Raw genomic sequence first — 20,716 nt, 5'->3', positions numbered from 1 at the left:
AAAGATAAAGAAGATGGTAACTGTATGAAAGGACAGTTCAAAATATAGGACTCTGGTAGAAAGCTGACAGATATGTAGAATACCTTCTGTATATATACTTGATAGATCTTATAAAAAATTGATAGGTGGGTAGAAAGCAGAGAGCAAATAAGTTTAGGTAGCTTTGATAAGTGTGTAGATAGTCGAGACAGGCTGATAGGTTGATATATATATATACATAGTTGTGTAGACTGCTGATAGTAATGTAGATAGTTGGTAGATGTGTATAGTACTGTAAAGATGTTCAGATATCCGATAACTGTGGTTTCAGGTGACAGATGTGTGGATTTCTGGTAGATAAGTAAATGGGTGATAGTTGTGTGTAGGTGGGTGAAAGTAAAATAGAAAATTGTATAGGGTATGGATAGGTTGTTCAGATATCTGATAGTTCTGTGGGAAAGTGAACAGTTATACAAATGGCTTTGTTTTGTTATCATTTAAAGAGAGTGAATTAATCAGATGACATATAGTAATGATTAACATGCACCAATATTCCATAAAGGTCTAATATATTTAATGTAAATATTGAATATGGTGGATGTATTAAACCCTAAATTTTTCACCTGCAGTAAGTAAGAAATTCATGATTAGGTGCATTATTGGAAACAGAGAAGTAAAATGGACTTTCTCAGTCAGACTTTAATAAAATATGAATCACAAAGACATAATTTCTTCGAAAACATTTTTCATTTATTTATTACTCTTATGTTCAAAACACAATAGTTTGGGTTTTCAAAGAATCAAGAATAACTTGTCACATGGAGCACCAAGAACCTAATTCATCCAAATTTTCCTAGAATTTAGAAGCATCATAAAGAAAGCTGGGGGAATATTTTATACGCAATGTTAACAGCACACTGTTTTAACTACGTGAGAGAAATAAGGGACTGGTCAGTTTATTCACATATTGACTTCACCATTAACTCCAATATCACCAATAAATATCACAACTGTCCTAAAAGCTGTGGAGTCAACAGAAAAAAACCAATTCAGTTTCCTCTCGGACACTTGCAAAATGTATTGCTATGAAAACAGCTCTACCAGGATAGACTTCCATGCAAACTTTTGACTTCTCCAATACCTCTCCTTAGCTACAAAAGTTCCTGTCTTATCCAGGGAACATTATACTCGTGGCGAGGTAATGAATACACCACTTCTTGATAGGTAAGCCCAAATAAAAAGAAATAATTTGATATTAGTCTTTGTTAATATTGGGAATTCTTTAGCGTGGGGTATCTGGACCAGTAAATATCTGTATATACCACCTCAGGGGATCTATTCTGTAATCATTTTTCACCTGATGTCTTCATCTCCATGCGACCGTAGAAACATTATTAGCAACATGGAGAAACCATGTTTCAAAGATGTTCAAACCAATTTACTTTTTCGCGATTCCTGCGCCTCTGATATAAGACATCTCGGAAAGAACAATTCACAAAATAATGGGACTTAGAGAAGACATAAAAGATATAAAAAAACGAGTAAGTTAACTCATTTAACATATTCAAACAATCACAAATTACTCGACAAAATACACAATCACAGGTAAGGTTAATTCATGTTTATTTGTTTTTTTTTTTTCAGATCTGGGCACAGGACAGGTAAAACTTTCGGCGCCTGTCCTGTGAAAGTGGGTTTTCGTGGGGCCTTCCCGTTTTTCCCCACATCCAAATCTAAGACATTGGATCTTCAGATACCAGCCAGGGCAACACTAATGTCCAGCCCTGAATCGGGTCGTATGACGTTGATATCTGCTTGTTATTAGAAGACTCTACTTACGTGTCTGAAGTTTCTGATTTATTTTTAAACTTTTCAAACACCTTTGTAAACTCTTGTCTTCAATTGACAAGAAAAACAAATGTGCGTGTTATTCTTGGTAAGAATATACTATCGCACGAAAGACAATTCATAGTACGAAGGTTTTATTCTTGATATATATATTTATCGTACAGATGTTCTTTAAGAATAATTTATCGCTGTTGCTACATGTGGTACTTACATGTCTGTTTTGATTGATAAAACAGTATTATTGTTTAACGTTTCTTACCAGTGTTATATTTCTCTGTAATAAAATATACATGTTTAACATATAAGTGAGATACATGTTGAAACCTTTTTAACTTCGTTCCAAGGATAAAGTCTTGTAACATATAAAACTAACCAAATTTATGTATTAGATAATTCCTGATGGAAACTCTTGACAATTAGTTATCGTGTTGAATAAATATTTAAAACTTTCATAAAACACAACAGCACTTACCACCAACTCTTTAACCGTGTAATGGGATTTCACAGTCATGCTTATATCACACCCAGCATTCATAAATTTCAAGAGAAATTATCTTTGAACTTGCCCTTAGACTAAATAATTGTTTCCATAACATGGACCGCCAGTGTTAATGACTCATTTATTTAATTGTAAAGTGACCCAAATGAATCACTGGCAAGTTTATGGAATTATACCCTTGGCTTGTGGTAGAACTTACACATGTTATGTCTTCCATTCAGGGGAAACTATAGGTCATCTTGAACTTTCAATATATGAACTTACGGGAATGTTGGATAAATGGATAGAAAAGTGAAAGTTCTTTTACAATGTGTGATACATCAATATATACATCAAACAGGACAATATATGCAACTTTAAAACTCTTACTGTTGCTACGTCTTAAATATAATATTGATATAGAAATATTGCTAATTTAAGAAATATCCTTTCTTCACCAAACAACACACAATCTTCTCACATTTTGAAACTGTTCTAATTAATTTTGTTACTTATACTTGTCAAGCATGCCGGAATGTTAACGTACACTAGAGGACAGTCACGAAATGTGAAACATTTTCTGACAGTGAAGAAAACGCTTAAAAATATTAATCAATAATTTCAAACAACAGCAAGTATTGTATTGTACAAACAAAATTTAAACTGAATTGTTTATTGTGTAGAAAATAGTAAGTCATACACTTAACAGGAATATTTCAGATAATATTCAGAATACACATCATACAAATGCTAAAAAATTATTAACAGCGTAATGTTTGGAATTTAAAACAAAAACCACTATCTTATACTTTCAACTCATAAAATTAACCGATTAATGTTAAAACTAAACAAAAATTGTTATCAGTAAAATTTTGGGAGGTTGGGAAAGGAGCAAAGCTATTCAAACTCAGCAGCTGAATTGTTGGGGCAGATCGTACTCCCCAGTTCCGACGTCTGTGTTTATCTTTAACTTGTGCTGAGCTAATGGTTAACGATCTTGAATACAGAAAGCAAGTTTCTAAAAGTAGATTAATTCTGTAGCTGAGCTCAGAAAATTCGTTTTCCATTTTTATTATAGCCCACCAGTGGCTCAACGGTATGTCTGCGGACTTACAACGCTAAAAAACCGGGTTTCGATATCCGTGGTGGGCAGAGCACAGATAGCCCATTAAGTAGTTTTGTGCTTAATTCAAAACAACAAAACAATATTATTTTTACTATAAGCACAATAATTCTAATTTAAATTTATATTCACTATTATAGAAACTCAGACTTTGTTTTTCTTACCTTTCAAAAGATAAGATGTATTAAATATACATGTTTCATTACTTGCATTTAATGTTAAAATATCTGCTTTAGGAATAACAAGAAAGAGAAGGATTTATAACGTTAAACAGATAAACGGTTACTCCATAACTTAAACTGTATTAAACACAAAGAGTGTTTACAGGACACTTAAGAATATTCATACGGTTCTCAACAGAACAAAACTGTACATATATATATATATACACCATTTAATATTACTTGTTATTAGATTAGTACCTTCACGGAAATATATTAAAGCTGTAATATGTATAACGTGCTCTAACAGAGTCAAGACTCTACAAGGAATGAAAGTGTAAAAAAACAGATGTGAGACACGTGATATTATTATGTTCATAGAAGTCTCATGATTTAGAAAGATCACTCTGTTATTGGTTTATAGAAAACACGGTTCGTCCAATCTGTGAAAGAGACTTGCGATGGTTGGTGGAGATGCTCTAACTATTAAATTTATGTTAACTAGAAATTAATTTAACTTATTGGCTGAAAAATGTTGAATAAATGATATAAAAAGGGTTTTCTAAACTGAGATTTTCATGAAAACAGTAATATTGTCAACATGAAAGTTCTGCTTGTAACTCTTGTTGTCCTCGTAAGCCTGGCGATGGCGAAAGGCGACACCATAGAAGTTGGCGTGCAACTGATGTGTAGTAAGTTCATTTTTAATATTTATTACTATATAAGATATTAATTAATCGTATTACTTGAATAAATAGTATCTTTTTGTATTTTTCCATAAGAAAAACAAAGCAACAGAAACTGAAATAGAATATTATTGAAGTAAACTTTTTTATGTGCACAAGAACATTACGATACATATGAAAATATAAAAAAATGTTTCCTTCAGACGTGACAATTTCCAATGACTCCAAGGATTCGAGAGTGAGATTAAAAATACTTCCACAGAATATTTTAACTGTATTATACATGGACTTTTGGAATAATTTCATTAAAGTTCTACACTTCTATTTACGTCTAAATATTAAGATCTATTATTGGGAGAAAATAGTATAACTTCTTCCTTCTATTAAATACGTAACGTAATTCTATTTTTTTACGTAACACGACGAAAATATTCTTCTAAAGAAAATCAATCACGTATTTTTATGCAGAGACGAATAAAGAAAAGCCTGAAAAAATGAAAGAGATAAAAGAGTGCGATGAAAAAGTATTTGGTAGAAAGGCACCTGAGGTTAGTGTTTGGAGTGTTATAACAAATCATTTTTCTTTAATTCATTATGATTTTTGGAAACAATGTTTTATTTTATGATTGGCAGATATTCTCTTCAGTATGAAGACTTCTTGATATACGAAAGGTACTTAAAATTTCATATATATTTAGGGAGGCCCGGCATGGCCGAGCGTGTTAAGGCGTGCGGCTCGTAATCTGAGGTTCGCGGGTTCGCATACCCTTCGCGCCAATCATACTCGCCTATTCAGCCGTAAAGGCGATATAATGTGACGGTCAATTCCACTATTTGTTGGTAAAAAAGTAGCCCAAGAGTTGAGGGTGGGTGGTGACGACTAGCTGCCTTCCCTCTATTCTTACGCTGATAAATTAGGGACGGCTAGCACAGATAGCCCTCGAGTAGTTTTGTGTGAAATTCAAAAAAACAATCAAACAATCATGTGAAAGATTAGTTTAACGCAATAAAAATAAATGTTAATAATGAAAAGTTATAACGACAGTATTCAAATATGTTAGGAAAGTATTTAACGATATTTCTGTACTTCAACATCGTGAAAATTATTCATAAGTTTAAAATTTGGTTTTAAAGAACCAGAAGAAAGGTTTAATTTAAAATTGCTAAAATAACATTTAGAACAATTATATCGTTCTTAAGATATGAATTTACGTTTACTGTTAAATGTCACAAAAATGTTGAATGTGATATTAACGTTGATGTAACAAAAAGTGTTTTTCATCTCAAGCTTCCAGATGCAGTTGAGACTTGTAAAAAAAATGTAATTTCTGAAGACAAATTGGACGAATTTTGGAATGAAATCTGTGATGAAGGACAAGAAGCGAATATGCAGGTGATGATTAAATATTATGAAATTATGGTTTAATGTCTACTTGCGTAATCAAAATTTATTTTAATATGTTGTACGAAGAAGTTAATTTGGAAACATATCTGTAGAGTCCAAAGAGCTCATTTCTTTTATTTGTCAAGTGTGTTATAATCTCATTGTTATATAAAATTACTAGTTTCTTTAGAGTACGGAAAGAAAATAATTTCGTTATAGTGGTACCTACATCGCCTACAAAATAAAATTTGAGACTTGTGTCACTCGAAAAGCGAGGCATAGTTTCAACCCTAAATACGGGTTTAAGTCTTGTCCGTTTTAAACCACCCTGTTTTTAGAATATAAACTCGATACCCTATCCCATGTAACTCAGTTGTAATTGTTGTGGAGTTGTATTTTATAACAATTATTATATTTTGTAAATCCAAAAGTCCTTTAAATTTTTGTTTTTATTAATACTTCTCTGTAATACGTGTAAAATGGAACCACTCATACCTTAAAATTTTACAGTCACTATTGTTTTTCAGATTTTGTGAAGTCAGTTTTCGAAAGTTCTATTTAAGCTTAATTATTTATCTAATCATACTTAACTATTAATTTCATTAATGATATTTGCAACATCGGAAAAACATGGTATTAGAAGGGAACTATTAATTCAGTTAAAGATAGATATAATGGCAGGAAAGTTTGATATTACAATATTACTATTATTTTGATTAAGCATAGGCACAAAAGTGTAGAACTGTGATATTACAATATAACTATTAATTTCGTTAAATGTAGATACAACAATATAGAACTATAATATTAAAAAAAATCTTGAAATATCTTCTGCAGGACTCTATTTTTATGCATTCATAATTCCATTAACTTATGTGTGAAATGAACCAAATGCTTGAAGTTGCAGTAAACTACTGAAGAATAAGTTATGTGATTTATACCTACCGTATATAAAATTTACTTTAAGGCTTTAGACAAATACAATTTACAATTTTGAAAGCTTTTTCCTCTTATAAAACATTTCATAACATTAAATCTTATTTATCTATTTTTGCAGCAATTCAAAAACTGTATCGCTGACAAAGTTGAAGAAGCTGGGGAGGATTCAGAATCTTTACTCATTGCAATAATTAAGAATTGTATCTGAAGACGTAAGTTAATACGGTTAATATGTACTAATATTTTAGAAACAAACTAAACAACTACCACTGAACTACGACATCTTTTGTTCTAAAAGTACATAAACATTATTATCTATAATAACATCAAAAAGGGTTATACTTTCAAATGACCTAACGCGTTGCATATCGAGCGGTTGGAGCTTATTGTAACTATCCACATATCATGAACTTCAATTTAAGTAAAGTATATCATGCGTTCAAAAGAATATTATGAACATTTTCATTAATTAATCTATTTAATGTTTCATATTTCATATTTATGTTATTTTCGTAGTATAATAAAATTATACTTTTGTTTTCAAGATTTTTTAATGTTATGAAATTATGTGGCGATATATTTTAAGATTTCTACTTTATATTTTAGTTTAAACATGCTATTTCAAAAACGAAGATAACAAAACACTTATTAAAACTTATATTTCCTTACATGGTTATGGTCCGGCATGGCCAAGTGTATTAAGGCTCCTAATCCGAGGGTCGCGGGTTCGAATCTCGGTCGCACCAAACATGCTCGCCCTATCAGCTGTAAGGGCGTTATAATGTGACGATCAATTCCACTATTTGTTGGTAAAAAAGTAGCCCAAGAGTTGAGGGTGGGTGGTGTCCACTAGCTGCCTTCCCTCTATTCTTACGCTGCTAAATTAGGGACGGCTAGTGCAAATATCCCTCGAGTATCTTTGCGCGAAATTAAAAAAAAACAAACAAACCTTACATCGTCTGATAAAGTAGTCTACAGTTAAAATACTATGACTAAATGACGTAGTTATTCTTGTTATAAGGCTTCAGGTACACTACACTTTAGGATAGTAATTCGGAAACAATTAATTTTATATGTTTGATGTACACCAAAGAAGCATATGTTGTATTTATCCCTATACACTTTCGTTAAATGTAGATACAACAGTATAGAACTATAATATTAAAAACTCTTGAAATATGTTTTGCAGGACTCCATTTTTATGCATTCATAATTTTACTAACTTATGTGTGAAATGAATCAAATGATTGAAGGTCCAGTAAACTACTAAAGAATGAGTTATGTGATATATACATATCGTATATAAAATTTACTTCACATATGTAGCATATATATAGCAACACTTTGCATTAAGGAATGAAATACATCACTGGAGAAATTTTAAACACATGTACCAAAACTAAACCAACTAAAATAATGAAACACAAATATCTGAAATAAAATTACATTTTTTTTAATTCAACAACGAAAACGGTGTCATATAAGAAACAATTTTAAACTTTTCAATTTTAGGGCTACCAAACTAAGGTGCATACGTTTATATTGTCGAAATATTAAAAACATTATATTGTTATTTTTTAAAATTGGTCAATATTATGTTATTTTCTCCCATATTTAGTATTAATTATTTTGACTGATATATTTCATGAAATGGATTTGTTTTTGTTCTGATTGAATTCACTTTAGAATTTAATTATTTTAATGTTTATAATTGCAGCTTAGACGGTTTACTTAACAACTGATGTGGACCAACACTTACATATTACCTATAATATAATAATCTGAATCTGTTGTGGTTTCCTTCTTTTTGGTATTTGTTTCACTGTCTAATACTTTTATCTAGAAAATAAAACTTTAATAAAGCAATAAGAGTGTTCAATTCTAAGTTGTGTCAGAGTAAAGACCACAGTATGATATTGTTATCTCACATTTTTGTTGTGGTTTCTTGGATACTTGGCTCCGAGGAAAAGAACCTACTGTTGATTTTTTTTTAAATTAAAAATATATTGTGAATTACATTTACCCAAAATGTTTCAATAAGGAAAACTGTCTTGAATTTCGAGTGTTTAAAAGTGAAAATGTGTGTTAGAAACTTTTTAAAACCAAAAACAAATTTTCGTCTAATGGTCACGTTTGTTATTAAAGAGCTTGTTTGTTTGTTGTTAAGTGAAAGGCTAAATAATGAAATATCTGCGACCTCACCACCAAAAGTATAGAAACACGATATTTAGTACCTTTAAAGTAGTTTGAACTTGATTACAAATCTGGAATGACAGATATTAAACCATTGATGGCTAATTCGCCATATAGGGTACAGACGCCTCTGACAATTGAATTCAAGGGTGTTGTATACCGTGTACAACTCGAAAAAAGTTTGGCACGCAGGTAAAGCAATTGCGGCCAAAGACTGAAGCCGAAAAAGTCATTCCTGACTCATTAACGCGAAAAACATAGACTGGAATGTTCAATGTTTATTCGTAATAATGTTATAAGGGAGTAGATGTATAAATGTAAAAACTGAAACGAACAAATTTTAGCTTTATAAATAATACTTACATTAAAGTTCAGAAAGAAAGAAAAACATAACGTGGATACAACGTGTACAAGTAAACTATACAGTATGTACAACTTAAATTCAATGTAAAATATAAAAACATTCTTTTATCTACGCACATTGTGTCACCACTTTAACATTGACCGTGAAGATAAATACTGGTGATGTCGGTTTAAACAGTGGCGTATTCTGCTGAAAACTAAGCTGACTTTTTTCGTACATCTTATTTATTAAAACTGTTCACATTTCAAACTATAGAAATGTAAATTTCTTTAAAACGTCTATTCTTAGATTTTCTATCTTGGGAAAATAATGCAACATAACTATAAACTTTTATTTACTTTCTGATTTCTCATGTACAAAAATTTTATAAATACAGAACATTAGAATAATCATATCTCAATTATTTAAAAAAGATAGTAACAAAAAGTGAGAAAGAAAACACAGTGACAATTATTAAAATTATCTTACTCTTATCTTTACATGAACAACTTAATTAACTGTTTGTAAACTATTTCCTTGTGTGAAAATAAGATATTTTTATTCACATCCATAATACCCTTCACCGTTTGTAGGCCCAACATAGCCAGGAGGATTAAGGCGTGCGATTCGTAATCTGAAGGTCGCGGGTTCGCATCCCTGTCGCACCAAACATGCTTGCCTTTTCAGCCGTGGGGGCGTTATAATGTTACGGTCAATCCCACTATTCGTCGGTAAAAGTGTAAAACCAGAGTTGGTGGTGATGACTAGCTGACTTCCCTCTTGTCTTCCACTGCAAGCCCACCTGTATCTTTGCGCGAAATTCAAAAACAAACGAAACCAGCTAAAAAATCGAAATGAAGTCTCGCAAACCAAATACAAATTGGACTAAAATTTATTATTTAGTACTGACTGTTAACAAAGGTCGTAATAATGAGCATGAGAGTTTGTCATTAGGAGTTTAATAGGTTTATAAGGTTGTGTTTTATACTAAATAACCTGTTGTGTGGTTTGATGAACTTGTATTTGTCACAAAGAGAAACACCTTGTACACAGACGAATCGTGCAATACTTTGCACTGTGATGAGATTTGTGTATGTATTTGAAAAATGGATGGGACTATATGCAACTCTAAATCCATGTAGAAAAAACACTTTTATTAGTTATGGAATATTAGTCAGGGCAATAATTATGGCAGTGGTTTAAAGTATTGATATTATAGGTGTATTTGTTTCAGAATTCGCACGTATCTTTACAAAGCAATTTTTAATTTTTTGGCTGATAGGTTGAAACTGTGATGGTTACTCAAAGCTATCTACTACACACTTTGACTTCTCTTGAAGAGCATCCGTAACCTTGATCCTAGAAGGGAGTGCGCTTTATCTATTTGGCATGGCACAAGGAATGCTATACAACATAAGCACGTGTCAATAGTCAGAACATTGTTTCATTAAGTGGTAATACAAAGATACATCTCGCTTCACTGGATAACATCTTCCTGTAATAAGAGTGTATTAAATGAAGGGTCTGACTGATTGTGTACAGGATGCTCTTGGAAGATGCTCGATAACACGTGTCACTATCAGTTGCACTGATGAACTTGAACTAATTCAGATAGAGAGGTTAGCCACCTTATCCCAGCAGTTCATTTATACACTTATAAAATCATGCATTATCGACTTGGATTTATAATGGTTAGTGGGGCGATTTTTCGTTTTACTAACAAATATTTTCTGAACCTTATCGAGTTAATAAGTCTGCACAATCAATACCGGTCAGCTGATACTTATTTTCCTTGAAATATAACCTTTGAAAATCTATGGACATTATTTAATAAGAGTGGTTATGCTTTCTCACACAAATAAAACAGATATATACGTTTACCCCTGAACTGTTTTAGAGCGATAAAATAATTCAGTCCTATAAAGAAATCGTTCACATTTCACCCCGAAATGTTTATATGTGTAATTATGGAATTATTGAATCTTCTCTATATTGAAATCTTTAGTTCATGCCAGGAATTTTCCTTCCACATACAGGGCCTATATCTTAAAAATGTTATGTTAAAATAGATTTTTAAAAATATTTATAACTAAGACAGAAATGTTTAGTTTAAAAATGTTACTCATTAGAGCCAAAATCAAAATATTAAACATTGAATAATACTATTTTTATCATCCTGGTATTTCAGCGATAAGTCTGTAAAAATAAGGCTGGGAATCATGCGTGGTTCTGTGACTAACGTGTCGAACTGTAAATCCAAGGTTCTATTTTTTGCGTCCACTTACCGCAAAAGTAAGTAATTAATAATAAATCGCGACTCGCAAAGGGTCGTTTGTGAGGTGCGTTATAACAGTAACAGCATATTATTGTTATTCAACTGGAGTAGTCAGTGTGGTGGTGGAAGGTAACTTTCTTTAGTCTATTAATCTGAAATCAGAGAAGGCTTAACCCAAAATCCATCTTCTGATTTTCCGCAAAATTCAAAATAAACTAATATCACTAATTATCGCGTTTTGACACCCTAGTTGGGTACACTACAGATAGCTAATTATACTTAGCAATACAAAAAAAAAGGTATTTTTACTACTTCTTTCCGTAATGTGTTTACATTCAGTATTAACTACATTTATCCAAATGAAGATAGTGAGTGAGTTACAATTGAACCTAGTGGTACAGATATGGTATACTGAAATAATTAATGCATGGCAGGAATTATTGGTTTGCCCACCAAATGATCCAATGTTCTAACCACAGTTTGCAAGATAAAACGTTATATACTTTTTTAACTTTAGAAGCGTTAAAACTGTGAAGGTAAATCATACTGGTCACCTAGGTAACATGTGCTGTTAAATTGTTGTCCTTTCTTTGATTAATAATTCTAAATTAGGGATAACTACATTTGTACTTTGGTATCTCTAGCCAGTGTTTTACATCTTTCCAATTGAAAAATACCAATTCACCAAACAAAAATCTTATATTCTACCATCTAGGCTTCAGAGTATTGTCATGTTAATAGATTATCTCGTTTCCTGTTTTAAATTTACGAAAAAAATATATATGAATGTTATACTGATTATTTGTGTTGTTAAAAAAATCTTGTAATTATCTGTGAGTTAAAGAAAGTACTCAAAGTTTTGGTAATTTAAGTATGTGGCTTACTTCAAAAGTGCTTGGTTAAAGGCCCAGCACGACCAGCTGGTTAAGGCGTTCGACTGGTAATCTGAGAGTCGTGCGTTTGATTCAGTCACACCAAACATGTTGGCTCTTTCAGCTGTGTGGACGTTATAATGTGACGGTCAATTCTACTATTCGTTGGTAAAAGAGTGGCCCAAGAGTTAGCGGTGGGTGGTGATGGCTAGCTGCCTTCTCCCAAAGCTTACCCTACTAAATTAGGGCCGATTAACGCAGAGATCTCTCGTGTATCTTGGCGCGAAATTCAAATAAACCAATTTTGTTAATATCTTACTCTTAACAGGAAGAAGAAAAAAGAGATATTACAATTATGTCAGGGACATGTGTAACTTTATTTTGTTGCTTTCAAAGATAAATTTAATTGACAATGATAATAAATTGTTTATTTATTGTACTCTCTACTGTTATGTTATACAATGTAAAAAACTAAATGGTAGCTAATAGAATTTTTTTCTTCACTTCACCTACTTAGTGTATGTTTGTTTTTTTTTGTCATAGTGACTATAAAGCACGTTCACACCAGCAATACGTTTGTTAATTTACAGCAACTTGAGGTAAGGAGAGAGTTCTAAAGAAAAACATTAACGATATATATTTAATTTTGCTCTCATAATAAACAGTGACTTACGTAAGACTAGCATGCAGTTAGTCAGTGACTGTACCTTGTGAAATAAAGTAAATGAGATTATTTTAGAAATTTCATTGCACTTGGAAAGAAATAAAAATTTACTGTTAGATTCAACTTATTTAAGACTTTTGTTTGAACGTTATTCCTGGATCGGCATGGACAAGCGTGTTAAGGTGTTCGACTCGTAATCTGAGAGGCGTGGGTTCAAATCCCGGACGCACTACAAGAAGTTCGCCTTTTCAGCCATGGGGGCGTTATAATATGACGGTCAATTTGTTGGTAAAAGAGAATCCCAAGTGCTGGCGGTGGTTGGTAATTTCTAGCTGCTTTCCATCCGGTCCGTAAAATATCCCTTTATAATATATAAATTCTTCAGTGATGCCAAAAAATATATGTGTGAAAACGACTTGTTTGGGTTGAGAATGTATTTTACGTAGAGGAGCGAACAGCGTTTCGACCTTCTTCGGTCATCGTTAAGTTCCTTTGTCATGCTAATTCAGGAGTGTAACACTAGAGGAAATGCAGCTAGTCATCAGCACCCACCGCCATCTTTTGGGCTACTATTTTACCAACGAATACTGGAATTGATCGAACATTATAACGCCTCCATGGTGAAAGGGTATGTTGAGGTATGACAGGGATTCGAACTCGCGACTCTCAGATAATGAGCCGAGCGCTTTAACCACCTGGCCATGCGGGGCCCTATATTATAGGTATTATGTAGGTGCTGCGTACGGTGGTAGAACTGTTGTATATATTATCCGTGGATTAACATGTAAGTTTAATTTTAAGTCAATTATTATTACAAACTATATTGTTACGATATTGAAAGATGGAGTAGATCTATAGATACATTGGTTTCGCTCAATGATAATATTAATTTAAATTGTTCTGTGTATTTTTGGGTGATTTAATTTTTTTTTTCACTACATCCCAACTACAACTGAAATAAGTCATTATCTAAATTAAATAATTTAATGTCTGTGATTAAAGCGCTTTCTTATATTAACCAACCGACTAGATGTATTGGGACTGCAGTATCAACATTCGATAATATTTTTACAAAATATTGCAGTGTAGTTCCGGATTTAATCCGTTATGATGTTTGTAATCACTATGCATTATATTTATCTTTTACTGATTTATCAAATCCGCTTACATTTATAACCATTCAAAAAGACTTATTAATGCTGACACTCCAAATAGTTTTATTTCTAGTTTAAGTTCTGTTAACTGGAACCATCTTGTAAATGGTTAATTTAATGTTGATTCACATTTTTCAAAGGATTTATAATTTATCTTTTACATTTGTCGAAACTGTGAAAGTGAATAATACAAGGGGTACATCTTGAATGACAACAACATTATTACGTAAAATAAGAAGAGAAAGACTTAAATAAACAATAGAAATATAAAATGTAGTCATCAAATGCTACCATTAAAAACACAAAGAGAAATGTGTAATTGTAGTGCACTACTGGGCGTGACAAAGTATTACGCAAGGTTGTTCTTACGAATATCTCAAAAAGTATATGTTTGATATAAATGAAATTTATAAAGATTAAATATCATATTATTATACATAACTTGTACAATTATCATTAAAGTTATACGAGGTTTGCTAACATATCATGAATTACACATTGACAAATTATTAAGCAAGTTCGTGACATGTGAGTGTAAAGTCCAAATATAGTTGTTGTTAAATGTAGTATTAAATATAACTAAAAAACTAATCTTTAATAACCAAATTAAACCAAGAAGCCACTTGTACACAATGATCAGAAGAAACTAATTAATTAATTTATTAACATAGCCACAATTTTTGTCATGGCTTTGATGAACCTATCATCGACAGAATGGTCACTTTTGAATGTATTTTACTTTAACATTGTTCCCCGCTGGTACAGCGGTATGTCTCTGGATTTACAACGCTAAAATCAGGGGTTAGATTCCCCTCGGTGGGCTCGGCAGATAGCCCGATGTGGCTTTGCTATAAGAAAACAAACACACACACGTTGTAACATTTCTTGCAGATGATAGTACAGCATTCCAAAGATCATATTTTGATATAAATTCTTTCATTAGCATAAATCGCACGGTTCATGATACTCCACAGGTTCTATGTGGGGTTTAAATCTGGTAAGGAGGCTGTCCATTCCATAAGCCAGTTGTTTTTGAAACCTAACTTTGAAATGTAATCCATAGTACCAGCAGCAGCATAAAAGTGACTTTTCGTTTGAATCCTAAATATTTGTTCTTGTACCGAGGTTTTGATTTGTCTTTAAGAAATGTAATTTTGGCTACAGGAATCATTTTTGTTCTAAATTATTATACTAAACTCAACTATTATGTAATGTATAGACATATATATGTATATAATCTTTGTTTTATCCGTTATTTACCGCTTTAAGTAAACTAATAATGGTGTCATTATATTATAAATTTAGTAATAATCATCTTTGTAACACGATTTTCAGATTGCGCTGAAGAAGGATTCTTGTAATTAAAATGTTTTATCGGTCGTTTTCGTCTTTGTTATTATACATTAGTTTTCTCATCAAAAGCACGAATATAATGGTAAAAGCAAGTTCAGTAAACATTTTGTACAAAGAAGAATTCCACTGTCACTGATCTATACTGATGGAACAAAGATTATAACAACAATAAATACAAATAATAATCTCAACTTAAAAGAATTTCAAATCATGTGAAAATTGTTTGTTATTGAGAAAAGAGGACATTTGTTAAGTTATCAATGTTTCCTTTATCAGAATCAGAATTTCAGTAGTAAGTATTCTAAAGTTCATTCTTCCTACAGCTTATATTGGTATTCTCTCAAGTTCATTCTTGATTCTTCTTACAGTTTTTATTGTTATTTTCTAAAGTTCATTCTTGATTCTTCCTACCGTTTTTATTGGTATTCTCTGAAGTTCATTCTTGATTCTTACTGCCGTTTTTATTGTTATTCTCTAAAGTTCATTCTTGATTCTATCTACCGTTTTTATTGATATTCTCTAAAGTACATTCTTGATTCTTCCTACCGTTTTTATTGGTATTCTCTAAAGTTCATTCTTGATTCTTCCTACCGTTTTTATTGATATTCTCTAAAGTTCATTCTTGATTCTTCCTACCGTTTTTATTGGTATTCTTTAAAGTTCATTATCTGTAATTTCAAGATAGCGCAAAGCTAGATTATAGATTATCTGCACTTTTATCCTACTGGAAATCGAAACCCAGATTTTAAGAGCAGGTTCAAAAATAACCTTCAAATCGACTTGAGGTAATGTTAGTTAAATCTTCTTTGAATACGTACTTTATTAGATTAATCCAAATGATTGGATAAATATTTTTTTGCGAATTTTTGAGTTACAATTCTGATTTGGGATCTTTTGTGGAAACAAAATTCTATGTGAAGAGTTAATAAGTGGAATATATCTTATACAGAAGTCTTAAGCAAAGAATGGGAAACGTTACATTTGTATCAAATCTGTGTGAACCTATTGATATAAGTGAAGATACTGTGTGGTCCTTCAGAATACAAACAAGTGACATGTGTGTTTTAAACAACAGATTGTAAAACGTCGCTTGAAAACATTCCGCATCTATGATAGAGTCACGTTAAAATGGAATGAACATGGCGGCCAAACACAATGGTCATTTATTCACTTTTTAATTTACAACATTTTGTGACCCCCGAAAATATGTTTAGAGATGTTCCAGTTTTTGTATGTTCTCCTCAAGGATAGAAGTCTCATAGTTCTTCAGTTTTCATTAGTTACAGAATCCTAAGGTAACAACTGATATCATTAAATAGCTAACACACATATATCAGTTTACAGTAAATAAATGTACATTTGTGTTGCACCTGACGAAGTATCATCCAAGAAATTAAGCATCATCCTCGAATTGGTTTTCTCATGTGAAGTTGCAAGACTACACCATCAAGTAATTTGACAATAGAAACAGTATGGACCACCATATAGATGTCTGCCAATATTATATTCACACAAAAAAATATATAAGCATTATAAAGTGGTTTTATTTTGAGGAACATAGTAATGTTTCACTAGGACATCTATTTGTTTTCTTGGTATATGTTGGCCACGTTTGCTCATTCTGCATGGAATGAACACTTGTTGTATGTTACGTTGTGTCTGAACTCTTTCGTCCCTTACACCAGCAGAGTGATATTTTGATACATAGGTTACAGTAGATGTACGACGTTAGAAAGCACGAGGATTGCACAAATAAGCTGCATCCGTACATCATAGAATAACCTCTAGTAGCATGGCTTCAATATGAGACTGAGAACGTGATTGTGTAGTCACCTCTGATTTACAAGAAACCAGGACACCAGCCATTTAATAGAACAAAACACAGCATATACCATGAAGAAACCAATATCTAACTATCAACATATATTCCTGTACAAACTCTACAGCAACAGCTCCTATCTATAAGATAGATGTGTTCGCTGTTGCTTGAGAGTGGTTATTCCATAAAATAAATAACTGAAGTTTTTAACGTTGTAACATATATACATATACAGCTTACATATCTCACCTATTGTTTTGTCAGATATTTCAGAGCTTTTGTTCTATGGAGAACCTTAAAAGAAATTCATTAGTCTAAGAGAAGGCATAAAGGTTACCTTTATGCACCTCGAAAAGAGTATTGGTTAAAATAGTATTTCACTTTAACTGGGAGCACAGCATTGGTGACCAACTGAAATTTACAGTATTACTTAAATATATGTTGTGGTTTATTCGGTACCTGGCTCCGAGGAAAAGAACCCACTGTTGATTTTTTTAAAATTAAAAATATATTGTGAATTACATTTACCCAAAATGTTTCAATAAGGAAATTGTCTTGAATTTCGAGTGTTTAAAAGTGAAAACGTGTTTTAGAAACTTTTTAAAACCAAAACCAAATCTTCGCTAAAATGGCCACGTTTGTTATTAAAGAACTTGTTTGTTTGTTGTTAAGTGGAAGGTTAAATAATGAAATATCTTCGACCTCCCCAATCAAAAGTATAGAAACTCAATATTTAGTAACTTTAAAGTAGTTTGAACTTGAATACAAATCTGGAATGACAGATATTAAACCATTGACGGCTAATTCGCCATATAGGGTACAGACGCCAAAACAAACAAACTTAATCAGGTTTTCGATGGTTTGTTCTTCTGCCAGTCATTACACATGTTATTCAGGTTAATCATTAAATTTGTTTGATTTTTTGTTTTTGAATTTCGTACAAAGCTACACGAGAGCTATCTATGCTAGCCGTCCGTAATTTAGCAGTGTAAGACTAGAGGGAAGGCAGCTAGTCATCACTACCTACCGCCAACCCTTGGACTACTCTTTTACCAACAAATAATGGGATTGACCGTCCCTTATAACGCCCCCACGGCTAAAAGGGCGAGCATGTTTGATGCGACAGAGGTTCGAACCCGCGACTCTCCGATTACGAGTTGAACGTCTTAACCCACCTGACCATGCAGAGGCTTTGTCATTAATTAAGGAAATTTTTGTTGAACATCAGTAGGGTACTGCCCTGTAAATCGACGTGGCCCCAAGAGCTTATTCTCCAAAAAATAAATAAGCAGTGACGTGTAACAGACGCAAGATCACTTTTACCAAATCGTACAAATTGTTTTAAATTTTAATAAATTGTTTTGTTCAGAAATAAACCAATTATCAATACCAACTAAAAGAGTGTGTGTGTCTGTGTTTTTTATGACAAAGCGACATCAGGCTATCTGCTGAGTCCCCCTAGGGAAATCAAACCCCTTATTTTAGCGTTATAAATCCGTAGACTTATCGCTGTATTATCGAAGGGCCTTTAAAAGAAATACAATGCAAGAATACTTGTTCAGAAAATCAGAAGAGTAGTTTTTATTTTATTCCAAACATTTCCTTGGTGTTTGTGAAATAGTGAGATTGGGAAAGCTTAATGAAATGAACACAATCTTTTTATTATAAAATAAATAACAAGAAAATGTAGTTTACGTACTTCTGAATGTGAAAGACAGTCACTTTCACAGAATTGTAAATAGAATCACAAGGTTCTTTATCTCATGACAGACTTATGCAAACTAAGCACATTGATCTCCAAACAGGACTACATATTTAGATCTTCAGATAGAAATTGTCCTAAAAACGCACACTTCAATCTTACGGGTAAACATACTCTCTTTGTCAAGTTAACGATGTCAGCTCGAGATCTTCGTTCTCTCAGAGCATTAGTCGGCTATAATTGGCATATAGGTATGATCTGGTGAACCAGAAACTTATACAATAGTCTATGATATTCTGTGCGACGTCGCCGCAATATTCCTTTCTGGCAGAGTTAATGTATTTGCTGTAATTCAGGAAGGGATGTGTTTGAAGCATATAAAAGGAAATTGAACCTTACTAGACACAGTATATCCTCAGCCAGAGATGTAAAGTTCAGAATTGGATACTGAGTTTGTAATTAATTGAATTTTAAAATTGTGTGGTAATACTTGTTACGTGAGAACAATGTTGGCCTATGATATAAACTTTTTGTATACACACGTTTATTACTTACAACACCATATACTAAGATTTACTTCTGTTTGTATAAGCGAATAACGATTGTGTTTACAAAGTTACAGCCATATAGATTAGATGTTTTGCCATCTGTAATTAAATTGTTTAAAGAATTATTTTATGTTTTAGAGTGACAGGAAGAAAGAAATGATAAAAACAGTTTAAGATATTGAAAAGTTATATTTTACAACATTTAGTTTGTTATATGCAAGTGTAAGGAGTTTTTATTTGTTGCAGCTACAAAATGGAATCTTTATGTTCTGCCCAACATGGGTATCTAAATCTGGCTTTAATTACATAAGCCCTCAAACAAATATTGAGCTACTAGAGGATTTAAACCCGTATACTTTCTCTTGTTCCTGGGCAGAAAGTGTTATTTCCAAATTTCTTATGCCTAAAGTAATGGAAAAAGACCTATTTTTTTCTTCAAACTTTGCTTTTGTAACCTGGGTAATGAAATTTTCAATATTACCCATTTTCCAGAATATTCCAGGTAGATTCAGTGCAGAATTTTCAAGAACTTTCTAGAGTGTTGTAAAATTTACAATAATTTTCCAGAACAGAAGGTAGAAGTTGAAGATCCAGATTACAATTTCAGAAGTGCAGCTGGTGAGAGAAACCCATACTTCCCCAACCAAAGAGACTTCAATGACTTGATCAGAGATTTTGGTTTAACAAATTCGAATGCCGATCTTTTGACATCTAGGCTCAAGGAATGGGATTTGTTAGATGAAATGTGCAAGTCGCAAGTCAGAGGAAGCGTCACCGACATTTCTCAAGCTTCTTTACTCGTCTAGATGGGCTCTGCTTCTTCCTCAATGTATCCGGTCTGTATGAGACAGTTGGAATTGCCTGTAACTCGAACGAGTGGCGTCTCTTCATTGATAACTCATCCAGAAGCCTCAAAGCTGTGCTGTTCCATAACGGGAATACGTATCTGTCTCTTTCCTTGGCTCATTCGGTGCAGCTAAAAGGGGAATACAACATTGTCAAGACTTTGCTAGTAGCTTTGAAGTACGATGACTATAGCTTGGAGGTCATCGGAGACTTAAAAATGGTGACATTCCTGATGGGTCTCAATGGAGGCTTTATTAAGTTTCCCTGTTTCCCTGCAGCGCACTACAACAGGAAGCACTGGCCACAAGGGACCGAGTTCTCTGTGGAGAGGCACAATGTCAAGTGTGGT

General features: G+C 32.5%; 1 protein-coding gene across 3 annotated transcripts in view; it reads left to right on the top strand.

The window, feature by feature from the left end:
• Window positions 1-4,128: 4,128 nt before the first annotated feature.
• LOC143225348 (uncharacterized) overlaps window positions 4,129-20,716 on the top strand; it is a 97,874-nt gene continuing 81,286 nt past the window's right edge. For 2 of the 3 annotated variants that reach the window (XM_076454574.1, XM_076454575.1), the window contains exons 1-4: window positions 4,129-4,281; window positions 4,744-4,823; window positions 5,564-5,668; window positions 6,717-6,810. In XM_076454574.1, coding sequence (XP_076310689.1) covers window positions 4,191-4,281; window positions 4,744-4,823; window positions 5,564-5,668; window positions 6,717-6,806 — 366 coding nt within the window. In that variant the 5' untranslated portion in view covers window positions 4,129-4,190 and the 3' untranslated portion in view covers window positions 6,807-6,810. Of the gene's footprint in view, window positions 4,282-4,743; window positions 4,824-5,563; window positions 5,669-6,716; window positions 6,811-8,315; window positions 8,468-20,716 lie in introns of those variants that run through there. The other variant, XM_076454573.1, reaches the window with a different exon arrangement.

The sequence above is a fragment of the Tachypleus tridentatus genome, chromosome 9, assembly GCF_004210375.1.
Source record: "Tachypleus tridentatus isolate NWPU-2018 chromosome 9, ASM421037v1, whole genome shotgun sequence".
In the NCBI taxonomy this organism is placed as follows: domain Eukaryota; kingdom Metazoa; phylum Arthropoda; class Merostomata; order Xiphosura; family Limulidae; genus Tachypleus; species Tachypleus tridentatus.
Note: the sequence above shows the minus strand (reverse complement) of the source record. Positions and strands in the feature narration are given on the sequence as shown.